The sequence below is a fragment of the Hyaena hyaena genome, unplaced genomic scaffold (assembly GCF_003009895.1).
Source record: "Hyaena hyaena isolate Hyena2069 unplaced genomic scaffold, ASM300989v1 scaffold_1605, whole genome shotgun sequence".
NCBI lineage: Eukaryota > Metazoa > Chordata > Mammalia > Carnivora > Hyaenidae > Hyaena > Hyaena hyaena.
This window is the reverse complement of record NW_024082237.1, coordinates 101,638-128,116: the sequence shown is the minus strand read 5'-3', so window position 1 is coordinate 128,116 and position 26,479 is coordinate 101,638. Positions and strand designations below refer to the sequence as shown.

Here is a 26,479-nt window from a genome sequence, read left to right as displayed (position 1 = left end):
TAAGCAAAGGCAATTTACATTACATGGCATTATGTCAATTAAATAAAATTTACTTAATGCTTTGTAATTAAAATAGGTTAAAAAAAACATTAAGAACAAGGGAAAATATCTCCTAATGTTTGATGAAGTACTTCACCACAACATATTTTAATACACACTATACACATTTTAAAATGTTTTAAAAAGTTCCTGTGGGAAATGACAGTGTCATTTGGGTCTATTAAAGCATCATTCTGGTTGCACAAACTAGAAAAAGAAGTTCCACTGTGGTAATACTAGTCTTTATCTTAGAGACCTAGTCATTTTGCTAATTTGTGGTATCATTTCCCTAAACAACTCAGGACCAAACTGTACTTCAGTTCCTCAGTTCTTTTTTGTAGAGGCAGATGCACAGCTCTTGACTTTTTTTTTTTTTTTTTTGGCACTGCTGACTGCATTGAGATACTTTTTATTGTACCATGTATAACTATGAAATGGCATTAACAAGTGAAGGATGTAATAAATTAGACATCTCTTCATTTTAGAGAAAGAAGATGGAAACATCATTGGTTTTCTTTTCTCAATTAAATATGTGTGAATCAAAGGAAAAAGCTTTTTTCAAGTTAATACATGGTTCAGGAAAAGAAGAAACCAGCAAAGAAGCCAAAATCAGGTAAAATCAGTTTTATACTTCTAAAATCATGATTGATGTTGAATATTTGTTAGCAGTTGTTTTTAAAAGATCTGGTTGAAAATTTATTGATTGTACTGTTAAAACTGGGGGGGAAAGGGTCTCTTTGTTAGGAGTAAACAAATGTCAAATCTAAAGTGCTTTTATTTTTTTTAATGCAACAATTTTAACCGCACAAAAGAAGTAATAATAATCTGAATTGAAATATAGTCTCAAATACTTCATAGTCAATGAGGGGAAAAACAAATACATTTCACATATGCTCTCCTAATTCCTTCACAAATTGAATGAAATTCATTAGGAAAACCACTGTGAGTGTGTGGAGAGTGGATGGTGGATGAGAAGGGGTGTTCAGGTGATTACCAATTCCAAATTTGTTTGACAGTCAGAAGGAAGGATTTAAATTGTCATCCAAATAGTCCTGAACCTGATGCGTTTTCATTACAGAGCTAAGGAAAAAAGAAATAGGCTAAGTCTTCTTGTACAGAAACCTGAGTTTCATGAAGAACCCCTCTCCAGCAGATCTGGGCACTTGGCCAAAGAAACAAGGTGAATAACTTTTAATTATTTCAAGGAAGATTTTGCTGATTCTACCATTAAAGGTTTAAGAAAGAGGAAATTAGGGATTTATATTTTATTGGAAATTACACCGTAATATAAGGAAGGTTAGAGATCTCATTTCAAAAAAACTAGGAATATTCCATAAAATTAAACCACTTTACAGCTCAAATTAAATAACCTTATAAAAATTTAAAGGTGCTCTTTTAAAATTACATACCTGTCAATTTTAAATGATATATTTTACTCCTTATAAACTGATGAAATAGTCATTAATTTAAGAGTTTTTCACAACGTAATATTATCATAGAGGAGAGCTATTCATCTCTTCTCTTAATAGTTTGAAAACAAAAATTCCTCTAGGTATAAAAGCAAGAAAGCACCAAAAGGGATGTTTTGTCACTTTCGGCCATTTCTTTAATTCAAACAGAAAATGAAACAGCCTTATCTATTAGTATCATACAAATTCTTCCAAAAATGGAATATAACCAATGAAAGATCCAAGACAAATATATTCTACTCTGTAAATTATAACTCTAAAATAATTGTTGTATTGCAGCTTTTTAAATATATTTCTTATCCCTTTAGAACTTTATTAACCAAACTTCCTGTATTTGTTTTTTTTTTAAATTGCTGCATATTGTGGTAAGAGCTTTAAGGAAGTTACAGTTAAAAAGTTTGACTAAAAGTTACTTTCAGTTTAAGCTCTTCTAATTGTTGACTTAAGCTGGATATATAGAAAAGAATAAATTGTTTTCTCAAAAAAATAAAAAAGATAATTGGCCTGATTTCTTTTTCTTTGTTCTTAACACATGATTAATTTTAAATAAAATAATTTGTACACTCATGAGAAAATAACGGATGTTATTTAACATATATTAAACTTGACCAACGTTTTTGAATTTTCCAATGTAAATACAACTTTCATTGAATAATAATAAAAAGAAACTCCATGAAATATGATTGAAAAGTGCAGTATAATAGCATATATAAGAACAGATCCATAAACAGACTTTCCTCATACTCCATTATCAACATTTTGTCTCTTGAACAGAATCTCCCCTGAAGAAGCATTGATATGGGGTGAATCATTTGACAAACTACTTTCCCATAAAGGTTAGTGGTATTCTTCCCAAATGGTTTCCATCTTAATGGAAAACTACACAAAATATGCACGCAACTATACAAAGCAGGCTGCAATAAAAATGTAGTCTGCTTGGTAATTTACAGCAATCTGAGTTTCTGAACAAGAGAAATAACTAAATACCAGAGTAGTCAACAAATGGAAACTATTTCTTCAATATTGTGATTCTACTAAGAAATACTTCTTGTGTTTGAAATATTACCTCTTTGTGCCATGATGAACAGTTTCAAATTTTTAATTTATTGATTTTGTAATGAGATCCTTGTTTTTTTAAATTTTTTAAAGTTCATTTATTATTTATTTTGTGTGTGTGTGTGTGTGTGTGTGTGTGAGAGAGAGAGAGAGAGAGAGAGCGAGAGAGCAGGCGAGGGACAGAAAGAGAGGGAGAGAAAGAATCCCAAGCAGGCTCTGCACTGACAGCGCATAGCATGATGCAGTGCTTAAACTCACAAACCATGAGATCATGACCTGAGTCAAGATCAAGGGTCAGATGTTTAAGTGACTGAGCCACCCAGGGGCCCTAAGATCCTTGTTTTTCTTTTTTCTTTTAATTAAAAGTTTTTTTCTAATGTTTATTTTTGAGAAAGAGACAGAGCAAGAATGGGGGAGGGACAGAGAGAGACAGAGACACAGAATCTGAAGCAGGTTCCAGGCTCCAAGCTGTCAGCACAGAGCCTGACACTGGGCTCAAACTCATGAACTACAAGATCATGACCTGAGCCAAAGTCAGTTGCTTAACCAGCTGAGTCACCCAGGTGCCCCAATCCTTTTTTTTTTTTTTAATTCTTGATTATCCATGTTATTTTTATTGTTAAGTGATCTAAAATTTAAAGCAATTCTTTTATTGGAAATTCAGGAAACTCTCATGAAAATACTTATTTTTCCAAATTTTATAAATATTTCACTCTTCATATCAATAATCTCTTTAAGATGAGTTTTGTAGGTGAGGTGGAAGGTGAGGACAAATACTGAGTCCATGTTTGACTATTCAACACTATGATAAAGCATGAGTCAGAAGACAGGCTGCCTAGATTGTTACTCTTTAGGGTCAATTTACATAAAACAGTAGGGGTGGGATGTGAACATTTTTTGTCTTTATTGAGTCCATGATTCCTTTCAGGAAGCAAAACTGACTAGTTTAACTGAGTAAATGATGGGGCTATGAACCACAAGGTTGATCATTTTCCACAATCAAGCAGAGCTGCTTCGGAAACACTTTTATCATTATACACTTCCTCAACCCCACTGGCTTTATTTATATCTCAAAATTTCCCTTGTTCCTTACCTCATTCTTCATCTGAAACCAAGCCTTTCTTTGCTCTTGCCCAGACCAATCCAAGATGAGGCTAGCCAAACTACTCTAACTACTGTTACTCTACTGTTGCTAGTATTGCTAGTCGAGTTCAAATTCTAAGGTTACTGTTGGAAGAAGAGATTCCTGTTGCTAGGACAGCTAAGAGTACACTACTTGTAATTCAGCCTCGAGTACTGTGCTCTGTTTGATGAAACAACAACTTTTCTTGTCTGTCTTCATTCTCTGTATTTTTCTCCTTCCAAGCTGTCCATCTCACTGAAAGGTCTTGTGGCCCTGTCAATGCTTCCCTGAATTTACCGACATAAGAATTCTATTTCTGTACACCATCCCTGAATACTTTCCCTCTTCCATTAAAAATATATTTTACCTCTGAATTGTAATATGGACTGGGAGAAAGAAAAATATAGGTAGAAAAACCAAGGCTTACAGTTAGGCAAGAACATAATCAATGAAAATGACCGAAGAAAGAAGTGGATGCTAAAAAAAAATGTAACTTGTTACTTCTTTCTCTTTATTTCACCTCAATACTGTATGAGTCCTTGTTTTGAAGAAGAGTAATTTAAACAGCTTTCCTCAACTTCTCACTTTTCTTCATCCCCAGTATCTAGTAATTTCTTAACTGTTATTCAAATTCTTGCCCAATGTATGTCAAATATGTCCCATTCTCACTAACTCCATTGCCGTTGTCTTGATTCAGGTATTTATCAGTTCTTAAGACTAATTATAACAACCTATATGAAAGTTTCCTCCATCATTCATGCTCCCCAAATTTGTTTCTTTTCTAACCATTTAGTATTTCTACATCCCAGCCCTTTATTCTCTTCACTAGTCACAGCAAAGGAAAAAAAGGAACGGGATTCTTTTTTCTGTAAAAACTTGACAGTTTATTATAAGGAAGCAGATGTCTTTTCATCTGTGGAGGCTCAGCCCAGTCCATAAATATTAAGTTCTTAAATAATATAACCAAATTTGTTGCTAAGAAAGCGGCCACAGTTCCTTTGACACTGGAATTCTGGTTCTCTTCAGCTACATAATGGTTGCATAATCTTAGTTAAGCTTCCTAATGTCTCTTTCAGCTTCTTCGACTGTAATTGGAGATAACAGTTTCTTTAGCTCCAATAAGAATGGGTTTCTCTCAGGATTAAATGAAATGATGAATAAGAAACCAGTAACTGACACTCCACAAATATGAATTATTACTGCTATTATTGAAAAATAAGAGTTATCAGCAATAAATTTAATAATCTTTTTTCTATTTTCCAGTCCATTCCCAAATAAGTAAAATCACTTACAGTGTTAAATTTCAATTAAAAGAAATATATAAGCTCTATTTATTTATTGAGCTTAATAAATTAGTACATAATAATTTCATCATACTCTCATGACCCATTCAGAGAGAAGAAAGATTTAGCAAGGGTAAATAGACCTACAGAAAATTCTTTCCTGGAATTCTGTAATCATTCTGTTTCACAAGTAGACAAAACTGAATGGAAAAAATTGAATCTGCTGCTCTCTCTTTTCTCTGCTGGTGGAAATATTAAAGAGCTGTAAAATAGCAGCAATTTGAATCAAGAGAGTTCAACATGATAACAAAAGTCAGCACTGACCTACTTGGACATTATTATCGTGACTCATGATCAAAGTGCTAATTAAATTATACAGCATTCACAAAAAAATTATGTTACTAGTATTCGTTTAATTAATTCCCAAAAATCCAATTATTTTTAATTGCAAAACTTATTGTAATATTACATAATAAAGCTTAAAATAATCAGCTAAAAAAGTCTTTTGGTTGCAATGGTTAAATTCAGCTCAAGACTACTGACTTGACTCCAGGCAAAAAAAAAGGAAAGATCTTATACTCATTAGTATACACACACACACACACGCACACACTTAAAGAAAGACTTTACTCTATCAAATGTTATAGAACTCCCCTTTGGTTAAATGAATAAGTTTCTCAAATCTATATGTCATGTCTATGTAAAGGAAATAGAAATCATATTAAATTTAATCAAATGGGAAATGGAGTGATATATCAAACAAAATACAAAATCAAAATACAATGGAAATTTGAGTATTTAGTTTGACAAAAATGACTGATATTAAAAGCACTTTATACAGATTATTAGTATCTTTAGAAATGGAACCACAGAGTAGATAGTTCTTACACTAGATTTTAGGGGATTAATCAAAATTCAATAGCTGGACAAGAAGAGAGAACATCCAAGTAGAGAATCATTATAGGCATGGGGCATTAATCAATTTAATTTAGAGAACTGAAAAGAAACTAATTCTTTGTTGAGAAACATAATTTGGAAAAGGAACTGTAGCTTAGGATGACACACAATAGACAGATGAGACTAAAACAGAAAAAGCATGATTTTTACTATATCTCCCATAGAAGCGACAGAATCCAGGGAGTATTTTAATAATTACACTATTTTATTCAAATTTAATTTTTAAAATGTAGTTTAGCTCCTTTAAAAATTAAAAAAAAAATCAGAAGATAAAATCCAAGTAAATCTAAACAAAGTATAGACCAGTTAATAAAAAGTTTCAATATTTGTTTGTTAATTATCATATATGTACCTTACCAATGTGACATGTTAATAATAGGCAGGAACTGGTTGTGGGGTATAAGAAAACCGATATCTTCATAAGTTTTCTGTAATTTAAATCTATTCTAAAATAAATATTTTTCATTTGTTTCTATACAGATGTTAGGGTACATTTTTTCCACCAACCCTGCTTACTGACAAATTTGTCTAAAATTGTGAAATAAATCATAAAAGTCTATAATTTAGCTATGCATATAAAAATCAATAATTTAAAAAAAATATTTAATGTTCATTTTTGAGAGAGAGCCAGAGCCAGAGACAGAGCACGAACAAGAGAGGGGCAGAAAGGAAGAAAGACACAGAATCTGAAGCAGGCTCCAGGCTCTGAGCTGTCAGCACAGAGGCCGATGTGGGGCTCAAACTCATGAATGGTGAAATCATGACCTGAGCCAAAGTTGGACACCCGACAGATTGAGCCACCCAGGTGCCCCCCCAAAAATCAATAATTTCCAAATGCTTTTAATAGAAATAAAACTTATGAAAAATAAAAAAAACAATGTCAGATTATAGCCGATTCATAATCATCAATTTAATATTTAGTTATGTCTCCTAATTGATTGACTTTATAAAAGTAAATGTTATCAACATGAAGTTAGCAAATCAATTAATTCTAATAAAATTATATATATATTATACTTACACATACATGTGTGTTTTGTATACATATAGGTATGTTCCATGTTAAGACATCTTTGAAAGTAAAATCATGCTGTTGAACAATATGTTTGAAAATAATTAGCTAGTTATATAAATGCTATATAACTTGCAATGTATCATGTAGCCTTTCAAAAATTTTTAAAAGAGATTATATACATGTGTACAAGATTTTAACAGGCAGAAGAAAAAATAATTTCTGAGCTGAGAAAAAAGGCAGGAAAAGTGCTAGAGATTTTGTTGTAACTTGCAAAAGCAACCAGTTATTTTTCACTGAGGCAGAGTAGTGAGAAACACATTGGAAAATCAAGTTGGGGACAAATTTTGGAAGAGTTTGTTAGAAAACTCTGATGGACATAAAGGTAGAATTCTATACCTCTAACACGGACTACCTACAAGGTTGTTACAAATATAAAAGCAGCTAACCTCAAGTTAAGGGCCATTTTGGCAAGAAAATGGATAAGCATGGTGATTGATTGAATGTGTATGTGTATTGTAAACTGAGATGGTGAAGAGATATGAGATAAAGAAAAAGGATGAACCAAAGATACCTATTCAACATTAATAGGAAGATGACAGTGCCTTTCAAAGATGAGAAAAAGAAGTGGAATAGCAAGATTTGTGAAAAGATAACAGGTCAGAGTTTGAACTTATTTAGTTGCTAGTAAACTACATCAGAAGTTTTGCAGGGTTTTATAGGCACACACCTAGAATGTGGAAGAGTAATCGATTATAAATGGAGATTTTCTAACCATCTCACGCAATAAATAATTGAAGATGTGAAAGAGGATGCTATTTTCTGTGGGGAGTCTCTATCAATAAGAAAATCTTTCAACTGCTGCATAACTGTATATTTTCCTGTGCATTTTTTTCCAGTCATTACAAATAATTCCAATATTTTTGACTTTTTCTTTAATGAGTATTTGCTTGACTTTTTGCACTCTGAATTGTGGTTCAAGTAAACTTAATCCTGAGAATAATTCATAATAGATTAGAGAAGTAGAATATGTAGTTTATTGCACCCCCCTTGATTTAAAAATATAAACTGATTATACAGTGGAAAATACTTATTACTGACTGACTAAAGGCTGCAAGGAAATGAGTATTTCACTTTTGGGGAAGGAAATGAGTACTTCTCCTTACACTTTTTACCTTGTGGCTTTTCAACTTACTCTTCCCAATTTTCAGTTACTGATTTTCTGCAAGATAAGGGATTCCAGTGTTTTGCAAAGTTTAATTTCTGAATCAAGCTGACCCATAATACACACTCAATTTCTTAATCTGTTTAAGGATGAAAATAAGTAAAATCAAGCCAAAATTAGGAATGGATTACATAAGTAAATCATTATTGCAAAAGTAACCACAACTGTGTAGGGTCAAGAGCTCTGCAGCCCCAATATTCAAGGGGAAACAGTACAACCTAGTAATACTTGAATTTCCAACTTCAGAGTTTCTTGACTTTTTGTTTCATTTGGTTTCTTGGCATCAGAAAAATACTCCAGCAGATGCCGGTGTTTCAATTTAGAAACATGCAATCACAAGTGTTTCATATTTGTATGACACATTGAGCCAGCTTCTTCCAGTGTGAATTCTAATCCCGATAGGTTGCATCAAGCACTTTTGGCAGCTGCATTCACCACTGCTGCCTTCTAAAGGACTGTTGGGTAAGTTACTCCTTCCGTGTGAGCAATGGTTCCATGGTGACCAGACAATGCAGCTGCCCAGAGTAAGAGAAACAGGAAGTAACTCATGTGCTGGGATAATCTTGCACAGCATTGCCTTTTACTGTTGTGTTTTTTTAAGTTTTTATTTCAATTCTAGTTACTTAATTCTACACTTAAACTTTTAAAATTACTATCTCATTCATTTAAAAAACATTTTAATTTTTATTTATTTTTGAGAGAGAGAGAGCAAAAGAGTGTGAGCCAGGGAGGGTCAGAGATAGAGGGAGACACAGAATCCAAAGGAGGCTCCAGGCTCTGAGCAGTCAGCACAGAGCCTGATGCGTGTCTCCAACTCATGAACTGTGAGATCATGACCTGAGCCAAAGTCAGAGGCCCAACTGACTGAGCCAATCAGATGTCCTTCATTCATTATTAACTCATTTCCTGAATCAGTATTTCTTCTTCTTTATTATATGCATATTATGCCAACAAAATCCATTCGCTTTGATTTTCCCACTTAGCACTTTTAGCACATAGCACTTTTCCTAATAGTGTTATGACTTTACTCTGAATGTCTGTATCAAACTCAAGACTAATCGCTATAGCAAAGAACTTTTGAATGATATTCCAGAGCATTATAGCTGGCACATAGTCAATCTCTTATTTTGTGAATTACTAAAGGACTATATTTTAAGAAACATTTATGCTATTTTCTGCAGGCTTTCATTTGAATTCCATACAAGTTGATTTTCCTGGCTGCTCCAAATAAAACAAGTCACCCCACAAATGTCCTTTAGTCCTTGGTATATAAGTGCCTGTGTTCCCATTAACCTTCATATACTCAACAGTAGGGATTTTGTTGTTTTATGGCCGCTTATAACTTTGAACAAAATACACTAGAATTCAGACTTCTGCTCTATATTTTACCAGCTATTAATTTATGGCAACTTAACTCTTTGAGCCTCAACTTCCTCAGTTGTAAAAATGGGTATAAAAGGACTTATTCCACAGGGTTGACATGAAAATTAAATGGACCTGCACCAATAAAAGGCATATAGCAATGTGCCAAGGCCTTAGCAAACACTCAAAACTTCTATTATAATTAGTATTATTGCATTTTCAGTATATAATACAGTTCTCAGGCTCATACTAGGTGTTTTATAAATAAAATAGATGAAGAAAGTTATTTTTAATATGTAACAATTTCAGTTGCTTGGCATATGTATGATCCCTTTTGGATGTTAGTGTAAAACACTTTATTATAATTGAGGTCTATTAATAAGAAAATTAATGGTCATAGTCTCCCAAAATTATGACATTTATTAACTCACTTAAGGAATAATTTGGCATTTAAAAATTGATCAATCATGTTTATACATGTCATGTGGACAGAATAAATTGAAATTTCCTTCACTGGGATCAATGTAGCTTTGTTCACAAACCCAATAAAGTTTATAATTTGTTTCCTCTTTCCAAACTAAGTTTAACCTGGAACTGATTATTGTTTCATTGCAAGATAACAGGCATTTTATTTTTGCTCTGAAATATATACACTTCAGGTGTTTGAGGAAAAGCTTCTGTGTATCAAAATCCTTCAAAGAATCATTACCCATTTATATTTCCCTTCCACCTCCTGAGAAAAGCACACCACTCAACATGAGAAATGAATCTTGAAAATGAAACACAAAGTGAGCTAAAGAAATTAAGAAACTGGTTAAATATCACCTATATTGATCATTCTTGCTACTCTAGTGATAAGAATTTGTTGACTCATTCAGGAACTGCTTAGCACTAAGACCTTTTTAAGAAAGTTCTGTTTAACCAGGAATTATCTTACCAGCATCTAGTGACTGTAGACAAGTTCTGAGTTGCTTGTCAGTCTTAACTGATAGCTTCTCAAATCTTGTAAGCCTAATCTTTGCTTGTCTTCCTAGTTTTTCCACAAACACTTAACCACTAACATCTGGTACTCAGGATTAATTTACTGAGAAATAAAAATGGCAGAAATCTCCCCCTTTATCTCAGTAAAAATGCCAGTGGGAGGAGCAGTGGGTAGAGACATGATTCTTTTGTCATGGTTATGGTTAGAATGATCCCATACTCAGTAGTTTGGAAATGTTTTTAGGTTGTCTTTTCTGTTCCTGTATCTCTAATATATTTTTTAATTGCTTACAACATTAAAAAAATAATGCTTCATGACAAAGGACAAGTTCTTGCTGGCTCTAAACTGATGGCCATTCCCACCTTCTAGAAGCCATCACATTTTCTGGCTTATGACCATCTTCTGTCATCTTCAAAGTCAGTAACAGTCCTTCTTGTGTTGTATCTCTCTGACCCACTCTTCTGTCTTGTGCTTTTAAAGATTTATGCACAGATTCGATTTGATTATCCACCATAATCCAGGATACTCTTCCCATCTCATGGTCCCTAACCATGCCCACTTTTTCCATGTAGGGTAATACATTCACAGGTTTTGGGGATTAGGAGATGGACACCTTTGGAGGGCTGTTACTCTGCCTACCAAAGGAAGTGTTCCCTTCCTAAGAAAGATAACTTCTACAATTTGTTTTGTTTTGTTTGTTTGAAAATTAGAAATTGGGGAAATTGAACTTATCTGAAACTCAGTTTCCTCATCTATGAGAATGAATATAAGACATATTCCAAGCAACTGTTGTAAAGGTTAAATGTGGTACTGCATATAAGCAGCACTTAGCCCTCAGAACCTCTAATGTGTTACAAATGCAAAATCTCTTAATTGCCTTCATTCTATCTATAGAGGTTCATTATTCTTGTTTCACTCAATATGGAACTTTTTTTTTTAATTAAAAAGAATTCTTAAATATTTATTTATTTTTGAGAGAGAGACACACACAGAGTACCAGCAGGGGAGGGGCAGAGAGAAGGAGACACAGAATCTGAAGCAGGCTCCAGGCTCTGAGCTGCCAGCACAGAGACCAATGTGGGGCTCAGACACACAAACCATGATATAGTGACCTGAGCCGAAGTCGGACACTTAACCGACTGAACCACCTAGGTGCCTCTAAACTTTTTATATTAGAAACTCATCACTGACCATAAGGAATAGTTCTAGACAGAAGTGAATATTAGAAAGTAATATAAGTGAAAATGTATTGAGGGGGAAAAAAGCTATCACTTTATTTCACAATATTTTTTTCAACATTAATACTAGAATGCTTGCTTCTTTTAATATATTGCTAAATTTAAGTCTTCAATATTTTTTCAGAATCTTTGCATCTCTGATCACAAGGGATCTAGGTCTGTAATTTTCTTTTTGCTTTCTTTTTAAATATTTATTTTGTTTATTTCTGGGGAGGCAGGTTTTGGTGAGACTTATCCTAGCTTCATAAAATGAGGGGGAAAGTATTAATCCCTGCACTGTCTTAGAATACTTCCTCTTTTTTTTAGAGAAAGAGAGAGAAAGAGAGAGAGAGAGAGAGATTGTGCACACATGTGAGCAGGGAGAGGAGCAGAGAAAAAGAGACAGAGAGAGAGACAGAGGAAAGGAGGGAGAGAGAATCTTAAGCAGGCTCCACTCTTAACTCTTAGCTCAAAGCCTGACTCAGGGCTCTATCCCATGACCTTGGGATCATGACCTAAGCCGAAATAGAGAGTCAGATGCTCAACCACCTGATCCATCCAGGTGTCACCAGAACACTTTTTCTTAAATGTTTCATAAAAATTCACCAAATCTGGGCCCAAAATTTTTTAGGGGGAGAAGAGAATATTTTTATTAAAAATCTGTTTATTAATTGAATTAGGGCAATCAGAATTTTCACTTCCTCATTGCCTTTTTGGGTAGGTTTTTTTTTAAATAATTTTCCCATTTTATTTAAATTACATTTTTTGGTGTGAAGTTGTTCATATTTACTGTCTTTTTTACTTTTTTACTGACAGACACTAGTATCTGTCAGATATGTGGTAATATCCCTGATTTGCTTCCCTGTGAAGCAGCCTTACTAAGGGTTCTATTTTATTAACATTTTTAAAGAACCAAATTTTGGCTTTTGTTAATTTTCTCTATTTTGTTTTCCTCAATATAGATTTCTGCTCTGTTTTTATTATTTTTCCCTTCTATTTACTGTGGTTTGAAATTGTTCTTATTGTCAAGCTTTTAAGGTAGAAACTTAAATCTTGATTTTTTTACACTTTTTTATTAGCATAGCTTTATATGTAATGAATTTTCCTCTAAATATTGTTTAAACTCTACCCCACAAATCCTGATGTGTCTACTTTCATTATAATACATTGTAAATATATCTTAATTTCTCATGTGATTCCATATTTGACCTATGAATTTGTGTGTATTTTATTTTCAAGTGTGTAGAGACAATTATAACTATGTTACTAGTATTAATTTGTTATGAAAACCTTTGTGGGCAAAGGACATACTCTGTAAGATATCAATCTTTTGAAGTTTGTTTAGATTTATTTTATGTCCTATCTAGCATGTGGTCTGTCTTGGATAATCTTTTCTTGTATTTTATGAGTATTTTATAATTATCAATTATGTCTATTTAGTTCATATTGTGAAGTTTTACGGTACTTTATCAATATTCTGTCTACATGTTCTATACATTTATAAGTGAATACAATTAAAATCTACAATTATAATTATAATTATATATAATTATATATTATTTTATATTATACTATATCATATTATATTATATATTATATATATTATATATATTATTATATATATATAACATAAGTAATAGGTGACTAATTTACAATTACAAAATGGAAATATTCCATTTTGAAGTCACTTTGTCAGGCCACATCAAGTTGTGGGGCTTTTTGTTTTTATTTATTTGTTTGTTTGTTTTCTCCTTCCTTCCCACTCTGCTTGAGAGAGCCACATCAAATTGTTTTTATACAGATTTCTTATGCTAAAACTTTTTATAACATTTTCATCTTTTTATTTTGCCTTCCTGGTATTTTATTTTTAACATGTGTCTATTATAGCCTGTATGTAGTCAAGTTTTCATTTTTAATGAAATCTGACACTTTCTGACTCTTATAGAATGTTTACTCCATTTAAATGTAATGTCATCATTTATATAGATGGAATCTATAGCTAACATCTTATTTCCTGGTTGCTCCATAATATTTTGTAGTCACTACTCTTTTCCTCCTTTCCTTTTCCTTAGATTAAATAATTTGTATTCAACTCTGTTCTAATTTACTCACCCTTCATTCTTTAATTTGTTGTCATGTTGATTCAATATTTTTTTTTGCCCCAGATATTTTATCTATTCATCTCCAGAATTTCCATTTCTTCTGTATATTCAATTTCTATGCTGAGGTTTTGCATTTATTTACTCATTATGCCTTAACTGTTCTGTTCTTCAACAAATTAATAATAGCTTTTTTACTGTCCTTGGATGCTATTTCTAATATTTTGGATACTTTCTAGTCATTTCTTTGTTTTTTAATTTTTTAATTTATTTTGTGAGAGATACAGAGAGAGAGAGTGGGGGGGAAGTACACAGAGAGAGGGAAAGACAGAATCCCAAGCAGGGTCCATACTGTCAAACTCACAAACCCTGGGATCATGACCTGAGCTGAAACAAAGAGTCGGAGGCTCAACCGACTGAGCCACCCAAGCATCCCCCTCACCCTCATGGTCATTTTCTATTCACTGCTTTTGTTATTGATAATGGGCCACATTAGACATGTCTCTGAGTGCCTACAAATTTTATTGTATGTGGGCATGGAAGAAGATAAAGGAGTCTAGACTATGTTGTATTCCTTTAAAGAGTGTTGGATTATTTTTCTGACTATCAGTTATGTTACTCATGAATCCTCTTTATTTTTTTGTGGCCAGTTTGATCCTTTAAAATCAATCTCTTTCTGATTTGTCTCAGTACTAGAATAAGTCCCTTGCTCTTAGGTGAAAAGTTTATGCCCAAAAATGTGTACTTTATTGAGCTACAACTCCAAAGTCTTCCAGACCTAGAAAGCTTCATATTATTTCCTTCTCAACCTACAGCAGCTCTACTCTTCAGGGCTTCACAGAATTTGCTCGCACATGTCAAGGCTCTGAGACACAGACCTGCACAGACTTCCAGGCCCGCCTGCATGTTTCTCTTATAAACATATCATGATTCCCAATCTCTTCTCTCTGACTCTTCAACTTAACAAGATTTTTTTTTTTTTCAATTTTCCTTAGGCTCCATCTCCATGAGTATCATTCCTCTATGTGCCTGCTGGTAAAAAGCCAGTCCAAACCTAGGGCTCACTTCTTATGTTTCTCTTCTCACACTGTTTCCAGTCCCTATTGACAGTTGTATTATGCTTGAAAACTGCTGCCGTGATATTGGGTCCAGTTTTACGGGTATGTATGGTCAGAGGGAAAGTTTGGTTCCTGCTACTCTGTCATGGCCCTCTTATAAACTATAAATTATAGTTAAATAATAAATATGTCTTTCTAATTAACATAGGACTCTGTAGATTAAATCAAGAACTTTGTCTTGTTTAGCTGGATTCTTCAGTACCCAGAACAGTGTCTGGGATATAATTAGCACTCAATAAATAGGTTTTAAATAAATTAATATGTTGCTCACTGGAGAATTTGGAATGAAAACAAACTTATTTAATAAGATAGTTGACTGAAGTTAGGAATACAATATAGAATTAGGAATATACTTAAATCACTGACAGTGATATCCAAAAGTGAGCACCGTACCTCTAGCAAATTATGTCAACTTGTCTGAAATTACATAGGAAGGCATTTACCACAAACTCTAACCTTGAAGTTCTTGAATATTAATGTCATCTTGTTAGCACACCAAAAACTCAGTTCTCAGTAAAAGGTTTATATTGGCAAAACTCATGAGGCCGAAATAAAACTCACCAGTTCCTATTCTCTCCCTTTCTGTTTGCTCGAAGAAGTAAAATTATTATAAAAAGTTTGCTTGTCAAGCTTGAAATTAGAATGTTAATTAAATATTTAATAACATAAGGCTAAGATAAGTTTTGACTTTTAAATGAGTATATTGTTAATTTAATATCTTGTGCATCCATATTTATAATATGACAAGATTTTTTTGTGTCTTGTTTCTTTGTTTATTGCCTTTTTATGATTACTGGCTCTAACAATTTGTCTCCTAATTATTATAGAATTGATGTTTTATGAAAACACAAAAAATTTTCTAAAATTTTCTATTTTTAATGAAACTTTTCTCATGTATTTAATTATTTGTAGATCATTTCTTTCAGCAAGTAATTAGTGAATGGTTTCTTCATGTTGGACATTTGGTAGCAAATTAGACAAGGGTCTGCATCTCATAAATCTTATAAAGTAGAGTGAGAAACAAAAGCAAGCAAGTAACTGTAGTACAATGTTCTACATTCTTGGATCTTAAAATGTGAAAAAGATAGTGGAAAAAGATGAAGAGCACTACTGGAAAATTTTCAACAGTGAAGAAACATGATGAAGTCTTTACTAGAAAGATCATACTGTCCAGAATGTGGATAATAAACTAAGAAGTTGTGGGAAGAAATAAGGGAATCCTGGAGTCAGGGTCACTAACTAGAAGGTTGTTATAATAATCCATGTGAAAAATAATTTTTATAAGTAAAAAAAACACAACCGCTTCTTTATGTTTCTCAATAGGCAAATAGGTAAACAAATGGTGGCATATTATTATCTTACTTGTGATATTGTATACACTTGACTCGAACAACATGGGTTTGAATGCAGGTGTACTTACTCTTGGATTTTTTGGATCAACACAGTGCAATACTATAAATGTATTTTCTCTTCCTTATGATTTTCTTAATAATAGTTTCTTTTCTCTAGCTTACTTTATTCAATATATTCAGTAGGAATTCAGTATGTAACACACGTTCATACAAATGTGTGTTAATCAACAGGTTATATTATCTGTAAGGCTACTGGTCAGCAGTAAACTATTAGCTGTAGTGTTTTTGAAGAGTCAAAAGTTACAAGTGGCTTTTTGATTGGATGGAGTGGGGGTATTGGCATCCCTAACCCTTGCATTATTCAACAACAACTGTATAGTTTTGAAAGATATTACATTGGTGGAAACTTGATAAAGCATGCATGGGATCTCTATTCTCCTACAACATGTAAATTTATAATTTTCTCAAAATAAAGAAATTTAATTTTTAAAAATGTATATAAGCCAAAAAAAGTAGACTATCAGGAACATCTGGATGGCTCAGTCAGTTAAGCATCTGACTCCTGATTACAGCTCAGGTCATGATCTCACGGTTTGTGGGTTCAAGCCCCACATCAAGCTCTCTGCTGATGGTGCAGACCACTAAATAAATAAACAATCTTAAAAAAGTCTTTTAAAAGTAGAATATCATAAAAAGTTGAATGAGCCCTAGTTTTAAAGTCAGTTTGTCTTAGAGATGAATTCTAAGTCTGGTACATTCTAGCTATGTAAACTTAACCTGACTGAACTAAATAAATAATAGTCATGAAGACTTATCAACATCACCATCACCACCACCACCATCACTAAAACCCATACAGTATACATACTGAGTGCCTGTCACTGATTTAAGCACTTTGCCATTTTAACACTTTTAATTCTCTCTTCTCTTGCTTTCTTCTCTCATGGTTTGCTCACGTACTTTGGTGATATACTTGGATTCTTTTCTCTTTATTTTTTCATATCTATTACTGGTTTTTGATTTATGGTTACCATTAGGTTTTCATCTAATATCTTATGCCTATAACAGTCTATTTTAAGTTGCTGGTTGCTTACATTTGAAACCAATCTTTACTCCTATCCTCCACCTTACCCCCTCCATGTTTTGGGTACCTTGTGTCATACTTTGCATCCTTTTATTTTGTGAATCCTTTGACCTGTTTTTTTAAATAGATGTACTTAATTTTACTGTTTTTTTTTTTTTTTTTTTTTGCTTTCTACTTCCTAACTTCTACTTATGGTCTTTCTTTTTCATTCAAAGAGTTCCTTTTAACATTTCTTTTAGGGATGGTTTAATGGTCATGAATTCCTTTAAATTTTGTTTGTCTGGAAATCTCTTTATCTCTTCTTCTATTCTGAATGATAGCCTTGCTACATAGAGTATTCTTGGTTAAAGGTTTTTGTCTTTCAGCACTTTGAATATATCATGTCACTCCATTCTGACCTCCAAAGTTTCTGCTGAAAAATCAACTGATAGACTTCTGTGGTTTCCCTTGTGTGTAACTGTTTTCTTTTTCTTGATGCTTTTAAAATTCTCTTTTTATCTCTAATTTTTACCATTTTAATTTCAATGTGTCTTGGTGTGGACCTCCTTGGGTTGATTTTGTTGGAGGCTCTCCATCCCTCCTGGATCTGGATTTCTGTTTTCTTCCTAAGAGTGGGATTTTTTCAGCTATTATTTCTTCAAATAAAATTTCTTCACCTTTTCTCTCTCTTTTTCTTCTGAAATTCAAATAATAAAAAATGGTGTTGCTGAACTCCCCAAGTCTCTTTTCTATTTCATTCTGCTGTTTCACTTGGGACATAGCCCCCTGTCTCCTCATTTTGTCTAGCTCTCTGTATCTGTTTCTATGTGTTAGGAAAGCCAGCTAGATCTGCTCTTGAAAGTAGTGACCTTATAAATTAGTCCTGTGGTGCCCTGCAGTGCAGTGTTCCCTGTTCAGTAGAACCTGGAGCATTAGGGCTTTCTCCTATGTGTGTTATGTGTGTTATACTATTGTGGCTGAGCCTGAGATGTGTGACATGAAGGTCCATTTCTTTCCCCTCTTAGGGCCTGCAGCATCCCTTCTTCTTACAGACAATCATATGGGTCTATTTAGCTTCTATGTCTCTTTCCTTCCTACCCACTTCAATGTTGCCTCTTTTCTACATACCCTACATTTAGCTGTGGAGTGTCTGTTCTGCCAGTCCTGAGATCATTCTCTTGGTTATTTACACTGACGTGGGTGCTATCTATGGGACAAAATGAACTTAGGGTCCTCCCACTCCATCTTCCCCTGAAATCAATGCTTTTAATTATCTAAAGAGCCCTATCAGGTAGTATCATAATTATCTTAATTTTAAATATTGAGAAAATGAAGCACAGAAAAAAAAGTATTTCACTCAGGACCATATAGTAATTAGCTGAACATGAATTTGAACTCTGGCTTCCAAAAGATTTGATACCAATGCCTAATGTTGATGGAGCTCAGGAAAAAAGTAAAAATGGAGACCCCATACTAAATGTCTAAATGGTTAAAAGCCATAAATCAAGCTAACAAACTGTTAAATATATATATATTTCATTTTTCTATTTTGACAAATATGTTGTGTATGCATTAGGTTTGAATTTAAAATTCTCAGACTCTCTACAGTTCTACTCTATCAACATACCCTGCCTTTCTTCTCTCTCCACTCATGGTTTGGTTCCACACTGTGAAGTTTTTTGCACATTTGGTTGAACACACCAGCCTGCAGATCCAAGTGCTGTCCTAAGGATATGCATACCATTGAGTCAGTGTGTCTTTAGTGGATGAATTTAGGGAAAAAGGCCATGCAAACCCTGGTAACAGAGCTTTTAGATAGGGAATTCCATGGTCCTGAATACTAAAGCATAGTCTAGAAGTGGGGGGATAGGCTCCAAGTAGAATGGTTTCTTGGCTCTGTAGAATCACCCCCACATCCCTGAAAGAGGCACTGAGGAACCTGAAAGAGACCCAAGGCAAGGTCCAGAATAGGGGTTTATCCCTCTTACTCAGGTCTAAGTGTGATACCAGAGTCATTTCAACAAGAATGATACTTACCTTTCATAATTGTGAAGGTTACAGCTTATTTACATGATGTCCCTCATTATATTCTGCAAGATATGTGTTACTTCACTGGATTAGAGGTAAGACGTAGCTATTCTGTTAATATTTGCAGTTAGACTTTAATATCCAGTAGGACATTACTGGAGGGGAGTTGGATAGGGGATGAGTTCCATAGGTGATGGATATTAAGGAGGACACTTGTGATGAGTACTAAGTATTATATGTAAGTGATGAATAACTAAATTCCACACCAGAAACCAATATTACACTGCATGTAAACTAACTGGAATTTAAATAAATATTTGGAGGAAAAATAATATCATGTAATATAATTTCTCAGCATTCCATTAATATTTTATGGTTAAAATATATCGTTTCTTTTCTTGGTAGCTGGACTGGAGACTTTTACCAGATTTCTTAAAACTGATTTCAGTGAGGAAAACATTGAATTTTGGATAGCCTGTGAAGATTTCAAAAAAATTGAAGACCCTCAACAAATTATCCTTAAAGCAAAAGCAATATATGAGAAATTTATACAGAATGATGCTCCACAAGAGGTATAGTAAAGATGATTGTAAAAATTTTAAACTGTTTAAAAATTTTTTGAGACAATTGGCCTTCATCAAATTATATCCTCGTACATTCTACCAGAAAAGTCAAGATCTCACTGAAGCAAAAATGGGTATTAATATAAATTCTCACATACAAACAAAATTCATTGTAAGATTTTGCCATGGAAATAAAATTATAATTTAAATCATTCCTCAGGGTTATCTTTATTCTAGACTAAGAGTCAATGCAATTACTTGCAACATTTAGATTCATTCACTTATCCATATTAATAACCTAAACATAAGCAATGTCTCATTAAAACTAATGATTTCTGTAAGTGGAAAAGGCAAGAGAAATTAAGAAGTTTGTATAATGTACCATTTTAGTGTGAGCTCATCTACCAATGCAAAGTTTTGATTGACCCAAAATAATTATTCCTCCATTTTAAGATAGACTAAAAGAAAATTTCATAATAAATAGCAGAAGGAAACCTAATTTGGCAATGGTTCAAGTGAAAAAACAGTTGTGATTTTCTTTGACCATAAGCTCAGTGTGAGATAATTGTGTGATACAACTCCTAAAACTATAGCAATAAAGCTATAAAACTAGCCATTATTACCTGACTATCCTCAAAAGTAATTTAAATAGAGTTTCTATATTTTTATGTGTTCAAAAAATAGTCCTTCTTCACTGAAAGCGTAGAACTGGTAGCTATCACTGTTAAGAGTTCCATTTTACCATAAATTACTATCCTCCATGAGGTACCATTGTCTATGTGGATATCATTTTACATGGAATAATTAATCTTTTTCTTGTTTCAACATGTTTCACTTGGTTCTGCATTTCAGTGCATTATTCTGTTTTCCCCATGGCTGACCTTATACGTGAATTTTTTAAAAGCAGCTAGATTTATGGTATTACCTCTAAAGGAAAAGGAAGGATCCCTACCTGAAAATTCACCTCTACCAGAATCAGATATAGCAATAGTGATTTGATAAAAATCATTAAAAGATTTTATGTCTTTAAAAGATATCCATTTCAGCACATATATGCTTGTAAGATAGCATCATAATAAAATGAAAAGAGCATGATGATTAAAAATAAACCCACATTGAAATCCCAGGTATGCCCCAAACTCCACTGTCCTCATTCAAAAAAATTGATTTCTATGAAGCTTAGTTTCCACTTTGAAAATGAATTAACCTAATGGTCTTTATGATATTTACTGTTTCCTTATTTTAAGTTAGCAGAAGTGAGAAGGATCAGGAGCATAGGAAGAGAAGACCCTGATGAAATGCCAGCCCAGAGTAAATCATTGGATTCCTAGACCTATAACAAAGAAAATCACCCAAGCTTTGAAGTACATTATGCCCACTCCAACACTGGATCAGGCCTGTACTGTTTGTTTTTCAAAAGTAGATTGACCATAATCATACTTTTTTGTTATTATCATCATCCAGGTTAACCTTGATTTTCACACCAAAGAAGTTATTGCTAAGAGCATCACCAAACCCACCCTACACAGTTTTGATGCTGCACAAAGCAGAGTGTATCAGCTTATGGAACAAGACAGTTATACACGTTTTCTGAAATCTGACATCTATTTAGAATTGATAGAAGGAAGACCTCAGAGACCAACAAATCTTAGAAGACGATCACGTTCATTCACCTGTGCTGAGTTCCAGGATGTAAAGTCAGATGTTGCCATTTGGTTATAAAGAAAATTAATTTTGTTCGTTTTGATGGAAAACTTACAATCTGCTTTTAAGATACAGAATATTTACTTTTTACAAATGGTTACATCTTTTAAAATAAAATATACCATGTCAAAGGATTTTTAAAATGTAAATAAAAACTTACATTCTAACAACACAGACACTATATCTGCCAATATATTCTGTAAAGCCTTCCAGTTGACTTCATTCCATTCATAATCAGAAAAACTTATTACTTAATTAAAAAGAAGTAAAGAAGAAATAACAATATTTTATGACACTGTAAAGTTGAGTTAAAGTTAAGCCTTTGCAAAATTGTCAATGGTTAGACCCAATATCTACTTTGGACTTTTTTTCTAGATGTAAACAATTTATATTCAGAACACATTTTCCATACTGATGAAGTCTCTTTCTTTCTCTCTCAGTCATAAAGAGTGTAGAAGTGACCTGGTTCTTACAATAGGAGAGAACAATCATTTGTTCTTGTGTTACTAACACTGGTTCAAGAATAAGCAATGTATCACTTCTAGCTGTAAACCAGAAACAGGAACTTTGGGAAGACACATTCACATCTATTGAACTTCCAAGTTCAACATAATCCATATTGATAACTGAGGTTAAGATCCACATTTGGTCTCATTCCTAAGTGAACACAGGCTTATCCAGTTGGTGGAGCACATTTCTGATGGTCACAGAAACATGACCAGATCATACATAGCTCCAGGTTGGGATTAGGAGCATCTTCTCACCTGCTGTCATAAACTATCACTAAAATAGTGACAGTCAATGGTTTGGTTGATGCCCAGAGGAAGTTTACCCCAAGCAGTAGTTAGGTTTCATGCTTAGACTTTTAGGATTGGGATGAAAGTTAGAAATGAGAGGACATAAAAAAGCAAGGAGTCAAAGGCTTTGGAGACTCATGCACCTGCTACATTGGCTCATATAAATAAAGTGTTCCCCATTGATCATGTTCTTATTTCAAGACTCATCAAATCATTTAACTGAATTCTATATTATTCAAAATAAGGTTACGCTAATAAATATATATGTCTCTACTTTAGTGAAATATTTAATTTTCGATGTGTGTTGCATGTAAATGCCTATAATTAAAGATGTCATACATATGGCTTTGGTAAATGTTATTTTAGTTGAAATGTAAAATATAAAACCTGTGTATCACCTATAGTAATAAATATTTTTAATTTCTTCATATGTACAGTTAATGTTTATTTGACCACTAAGTGTTTTTGCTGATTATTGATTATCCTTTCTGTCATCATTTACATATTTCCTTATTTTAGAATGATATTGGAATAGAAATAATTAAAATATTTTGTCACCAATATGAATGCTAATTCAATTCTTTATATTGTTATAGATATGAAAACAAGGTATCATGCATTTCAAAAATCAACTAAGTGATTTTTAATCTTTTTGGCTGATTTGTATTTTCTTTTTTATCTGATTGCCTCATGCACAGTTAAGAATTGATACAAGGTGTCTTTTTTTAATGTGTATTTATTGACTTTGAGAGAGTAACAGCACATATGTGGGATTTTTGTGGGGAGAAAGACAGAGAGAGGGAAAAAAAGAGAATCCTAAGCTGGCTCTGCATTGTCAGCGCAGAGCCAGACACGGGAGTCAGTCCCACGAACCATGAGACCATGACCTGAGCAGAAATCAAGAGTCAGTTGCTTAATTGACTGAGCCACCCAGGCATCCCTACGAGCTTTCTGATCTCATTACAAAATCATGGGCTGATTTTAACAGCATTGTCCCAGGATTACAAATACATATTATGTTGTTTTTTATTTGTAAACTACATAATACACAGATGTGTCCAATATTTTGTTTAAAGTATTCAGTAAGACCCTTCAAAACCATACCAAGGACAATGTGGCCACAAACAGAAAAAAAAAAAAAACAATTGAAGAAGTGAAAGAAGTCAAGTAAAATTGTGTGACAGTGCTGAGCACTGGTTGAAGGAATTGTAGTGATATATAATATAAGCCTACGAACTTGAGAACTTCAGTGCTTGGGCTCCCTAAACAGATGAGTAAGCCTCAGAAATTCATTGAACTTCTAAAAGCATCTATCTTACCCATTTTTTTTAAATAAAAGGATTCAGCATTTCTAATTCTAATCTTCTTTATGTCCCCTACATTTACTGATTCTAAGTACATCACCTGATAGTCTCCAAAGCACCTCTTGATTAATGCCCAAGGAAGGAAAAGAGGCAAACATGTATAGTTAATGAAGGAAAACTTCAGAATAAAAATTAATATGAGATATTGGTCTAATAGTAAGGAATAATTTTATAGAAAACTTAGAAATATATGAAGGGGAAGAAACCACAAGAAATGTAGCTTACATTTTTTTTGACTGGTTATATGTATAAAACACAATGCCTTTAAATGGATTGAATAAGATAATTTAGAGTATCTTGAAGTTCATAGACAAACGTCAATACCTATGGTATCATATTATGTATATAACAGAAACTCGAAACGTGACTATGGCATCAAATGGAAGCAAAAGGAAGAATTATGAAAAAAATTCACATTTCAGCAAAGAGTAAAGACATACTTTTATCTGAATGTGGCATATTTTATTTGAATCCTGGCTCTGCCACTCATCAAGTGTAGTATGTTGGGGAAGTTATCTAAATATTTTGAACTTCAATTTCTCATTTGTAATATTAAAATAAATATTTACAGCAATCTTAAGATGATTAAATTTTAAAGTATTTATAAATTGTCAGATACAGACTGATTGACTTAGTGTGTAAACAAAAATATGGGAATTATTCTCAATATTTATGTACCACATTTTAGTGATGATATAAATTTTCCTAATGTTTATGTTAAAATCAAATATCAGTCCTTTGAGAATAATGAGATATTCTCGAATAAAATATGGGGGGAGGGAACAGCTCTTGCTCTTACCTAATCTTTTATAAATTTACCATAAATTGCAAAGTAAATAATGACATTTAAGTCAAGTAAAAAATATTGGAAATTATAACTTTAAATATTCTTCTAAAGACAAAGCTGAAAAAAAAATTTAACTTCTTAATTATGTACAATGAAGTCCTTCTCTAGGAGGTAAAAAAAGGACAAAGCATATTAAGATATATACTTCCCAAAGTGCTCACAGATTTAACAGTAACCTTAGTTAAAATTTGAACACATTAATTTTATTTTCACTGTGTTACATTGACTGGTCTCCTATTTCATTTCTTTGCTTTTTAATTATTATCTGTCTATAAAAGAGAAAACAAAAACAAAGATCCTTGCCAATTTAACCACAGATTTGTTCATAAACATTAATTGGAATCTTTTCAATAATGAAAATGAAAGATAACATAGCCAAACCCAGCTTCTTTAGCATGTTGAATGAATGAACAAATATTTATTAAACACTTTGTGCTTGATTGGTACTGTTAACTGCTGGACATTCAGAAGTGAATTAAGCAGAATGAAAGGGAGAGATAAAGAAACTTTCTTCAGGGTATGTTCTCTGATAAAATTTGCATAATACAATATTCAGATAAAACCCATGCTTTACACAAGATGTTCTTTCATATTTATCCCAGATAGTAAATCTATCCATGACTGATGATGCAGATATCATTTATCTTTTGAAGCCAGAAGTTAAGTAGCTAATTTCTTCATTTGTTTAAGAGAAACACAGTAGCCCCACTAACTTGTACAAATTTCGTGCATCTTTTATAAAATAAAAGCAGAATTAAAAGTATACACACATCTATAAATACATTTTATTTTAGATTGAGAGCTTCTTTTAATTTCATTTGTTTTTACTCTTTTGTACAAAAGTCCAAACCAATTGTACAAAAGTCCTTTGTAGAGTAAAAAAAAAAATTAAGCAACATTTTAAAAAATCATATCATTTGAGAAACAATAGAGAAAAGTGAACAATATAAGTAGAAAAATATTGCATATGAAAAATTATTAACTTGGCTTTTAAAGGGTATGACCATTTCATAGAAAATACACATATTTTTTGTGGAACCTTGGCTTCAAATTGAATTTTGTAGAGTGGAAATGAAACTTTTAGAAGTAATAACCAGGGGAAATATTTCATGAATTTAGTAAGAACAACAGTATTAACTTTCAGATAGTCTGTTTACAGTCCATTTCTTATATCATTAGCAATACACAGAAAATAAATAATAATCAAAATCAAGATTTTCCTTTCTAGAGCAAGGAAGGAGATAAAAAACATTTGGAAAGACTGTCATCAACATGTGAAACCCAACAGTTATTTTCTGAACATTGAACTATTGTACCTGTAGAGAAATTAGAATATTTAAATATGAATTCAAATGATGTCAAATCAGTATTAACAATACCTGTAATACATTTATTTAATAACCTATAGTTTGAATACTCTATACCTAATTTATCCTTATTTTGTCATATAGAACCCCTGCTGTTCAATAAACATTGGCTACATTCACCTTTGTTGCAGTCAATGTACTGGATGATAGGAAATCAAAAATGAAAAACTTAGTGTAGAGTATATTGTTGAGGATATTTCACCTAACGATATTCCTATGTAGGCAAACCTCTTGATTAATGCCCTAGTCATTTCAATATGACATATAAGCATTCACATTTATCTTGCTGTCCTTATCTCTAAAAAATTGTAAGATACTTTCACGTGATGTAGCAAAACACCAGAGTCACATCTTTGTGTCTTCACAATATGTTTGAGTATATTTTGTAGTATGAAGTGAGGTATTGAATTGTTATCTTGCCATTGAAACCTGCTTTAAAATGCTTATCTCTA

The 26,479-nt window shown here is 32.7% G+C and overlaps 1 protein-coding gene across 1 annotated transcript; it reads left to right on the top strand.

Annotated features, from left to right (window-relative positions):
• Positions 1-333: 333 nt before the first annotated feature.
• On the top strand, positions 334-22,841 carry RGS18 (regulator of G protein signaling 18). Its single transcript, XM_039224337.1, has 5 exons — positions 334-652; positions 1,118-1,219; positions 2,283-2,344; positions 19,791-19,957; positions 21,413-22,841. Exons 1-5 carry the CDS (start codon positions 534-536, stop codon positions 21,668-21,670), a joined length of 708 nt encoding a protein of 235 aa, XP_039080268.1. The 5' UTR covers positions 334-533; the 3' UTR covers positions 21,671-22,841.
• The last annotated feature ends 3,638 nt before the right edge of the window (positions 22,842-26,479 follow it).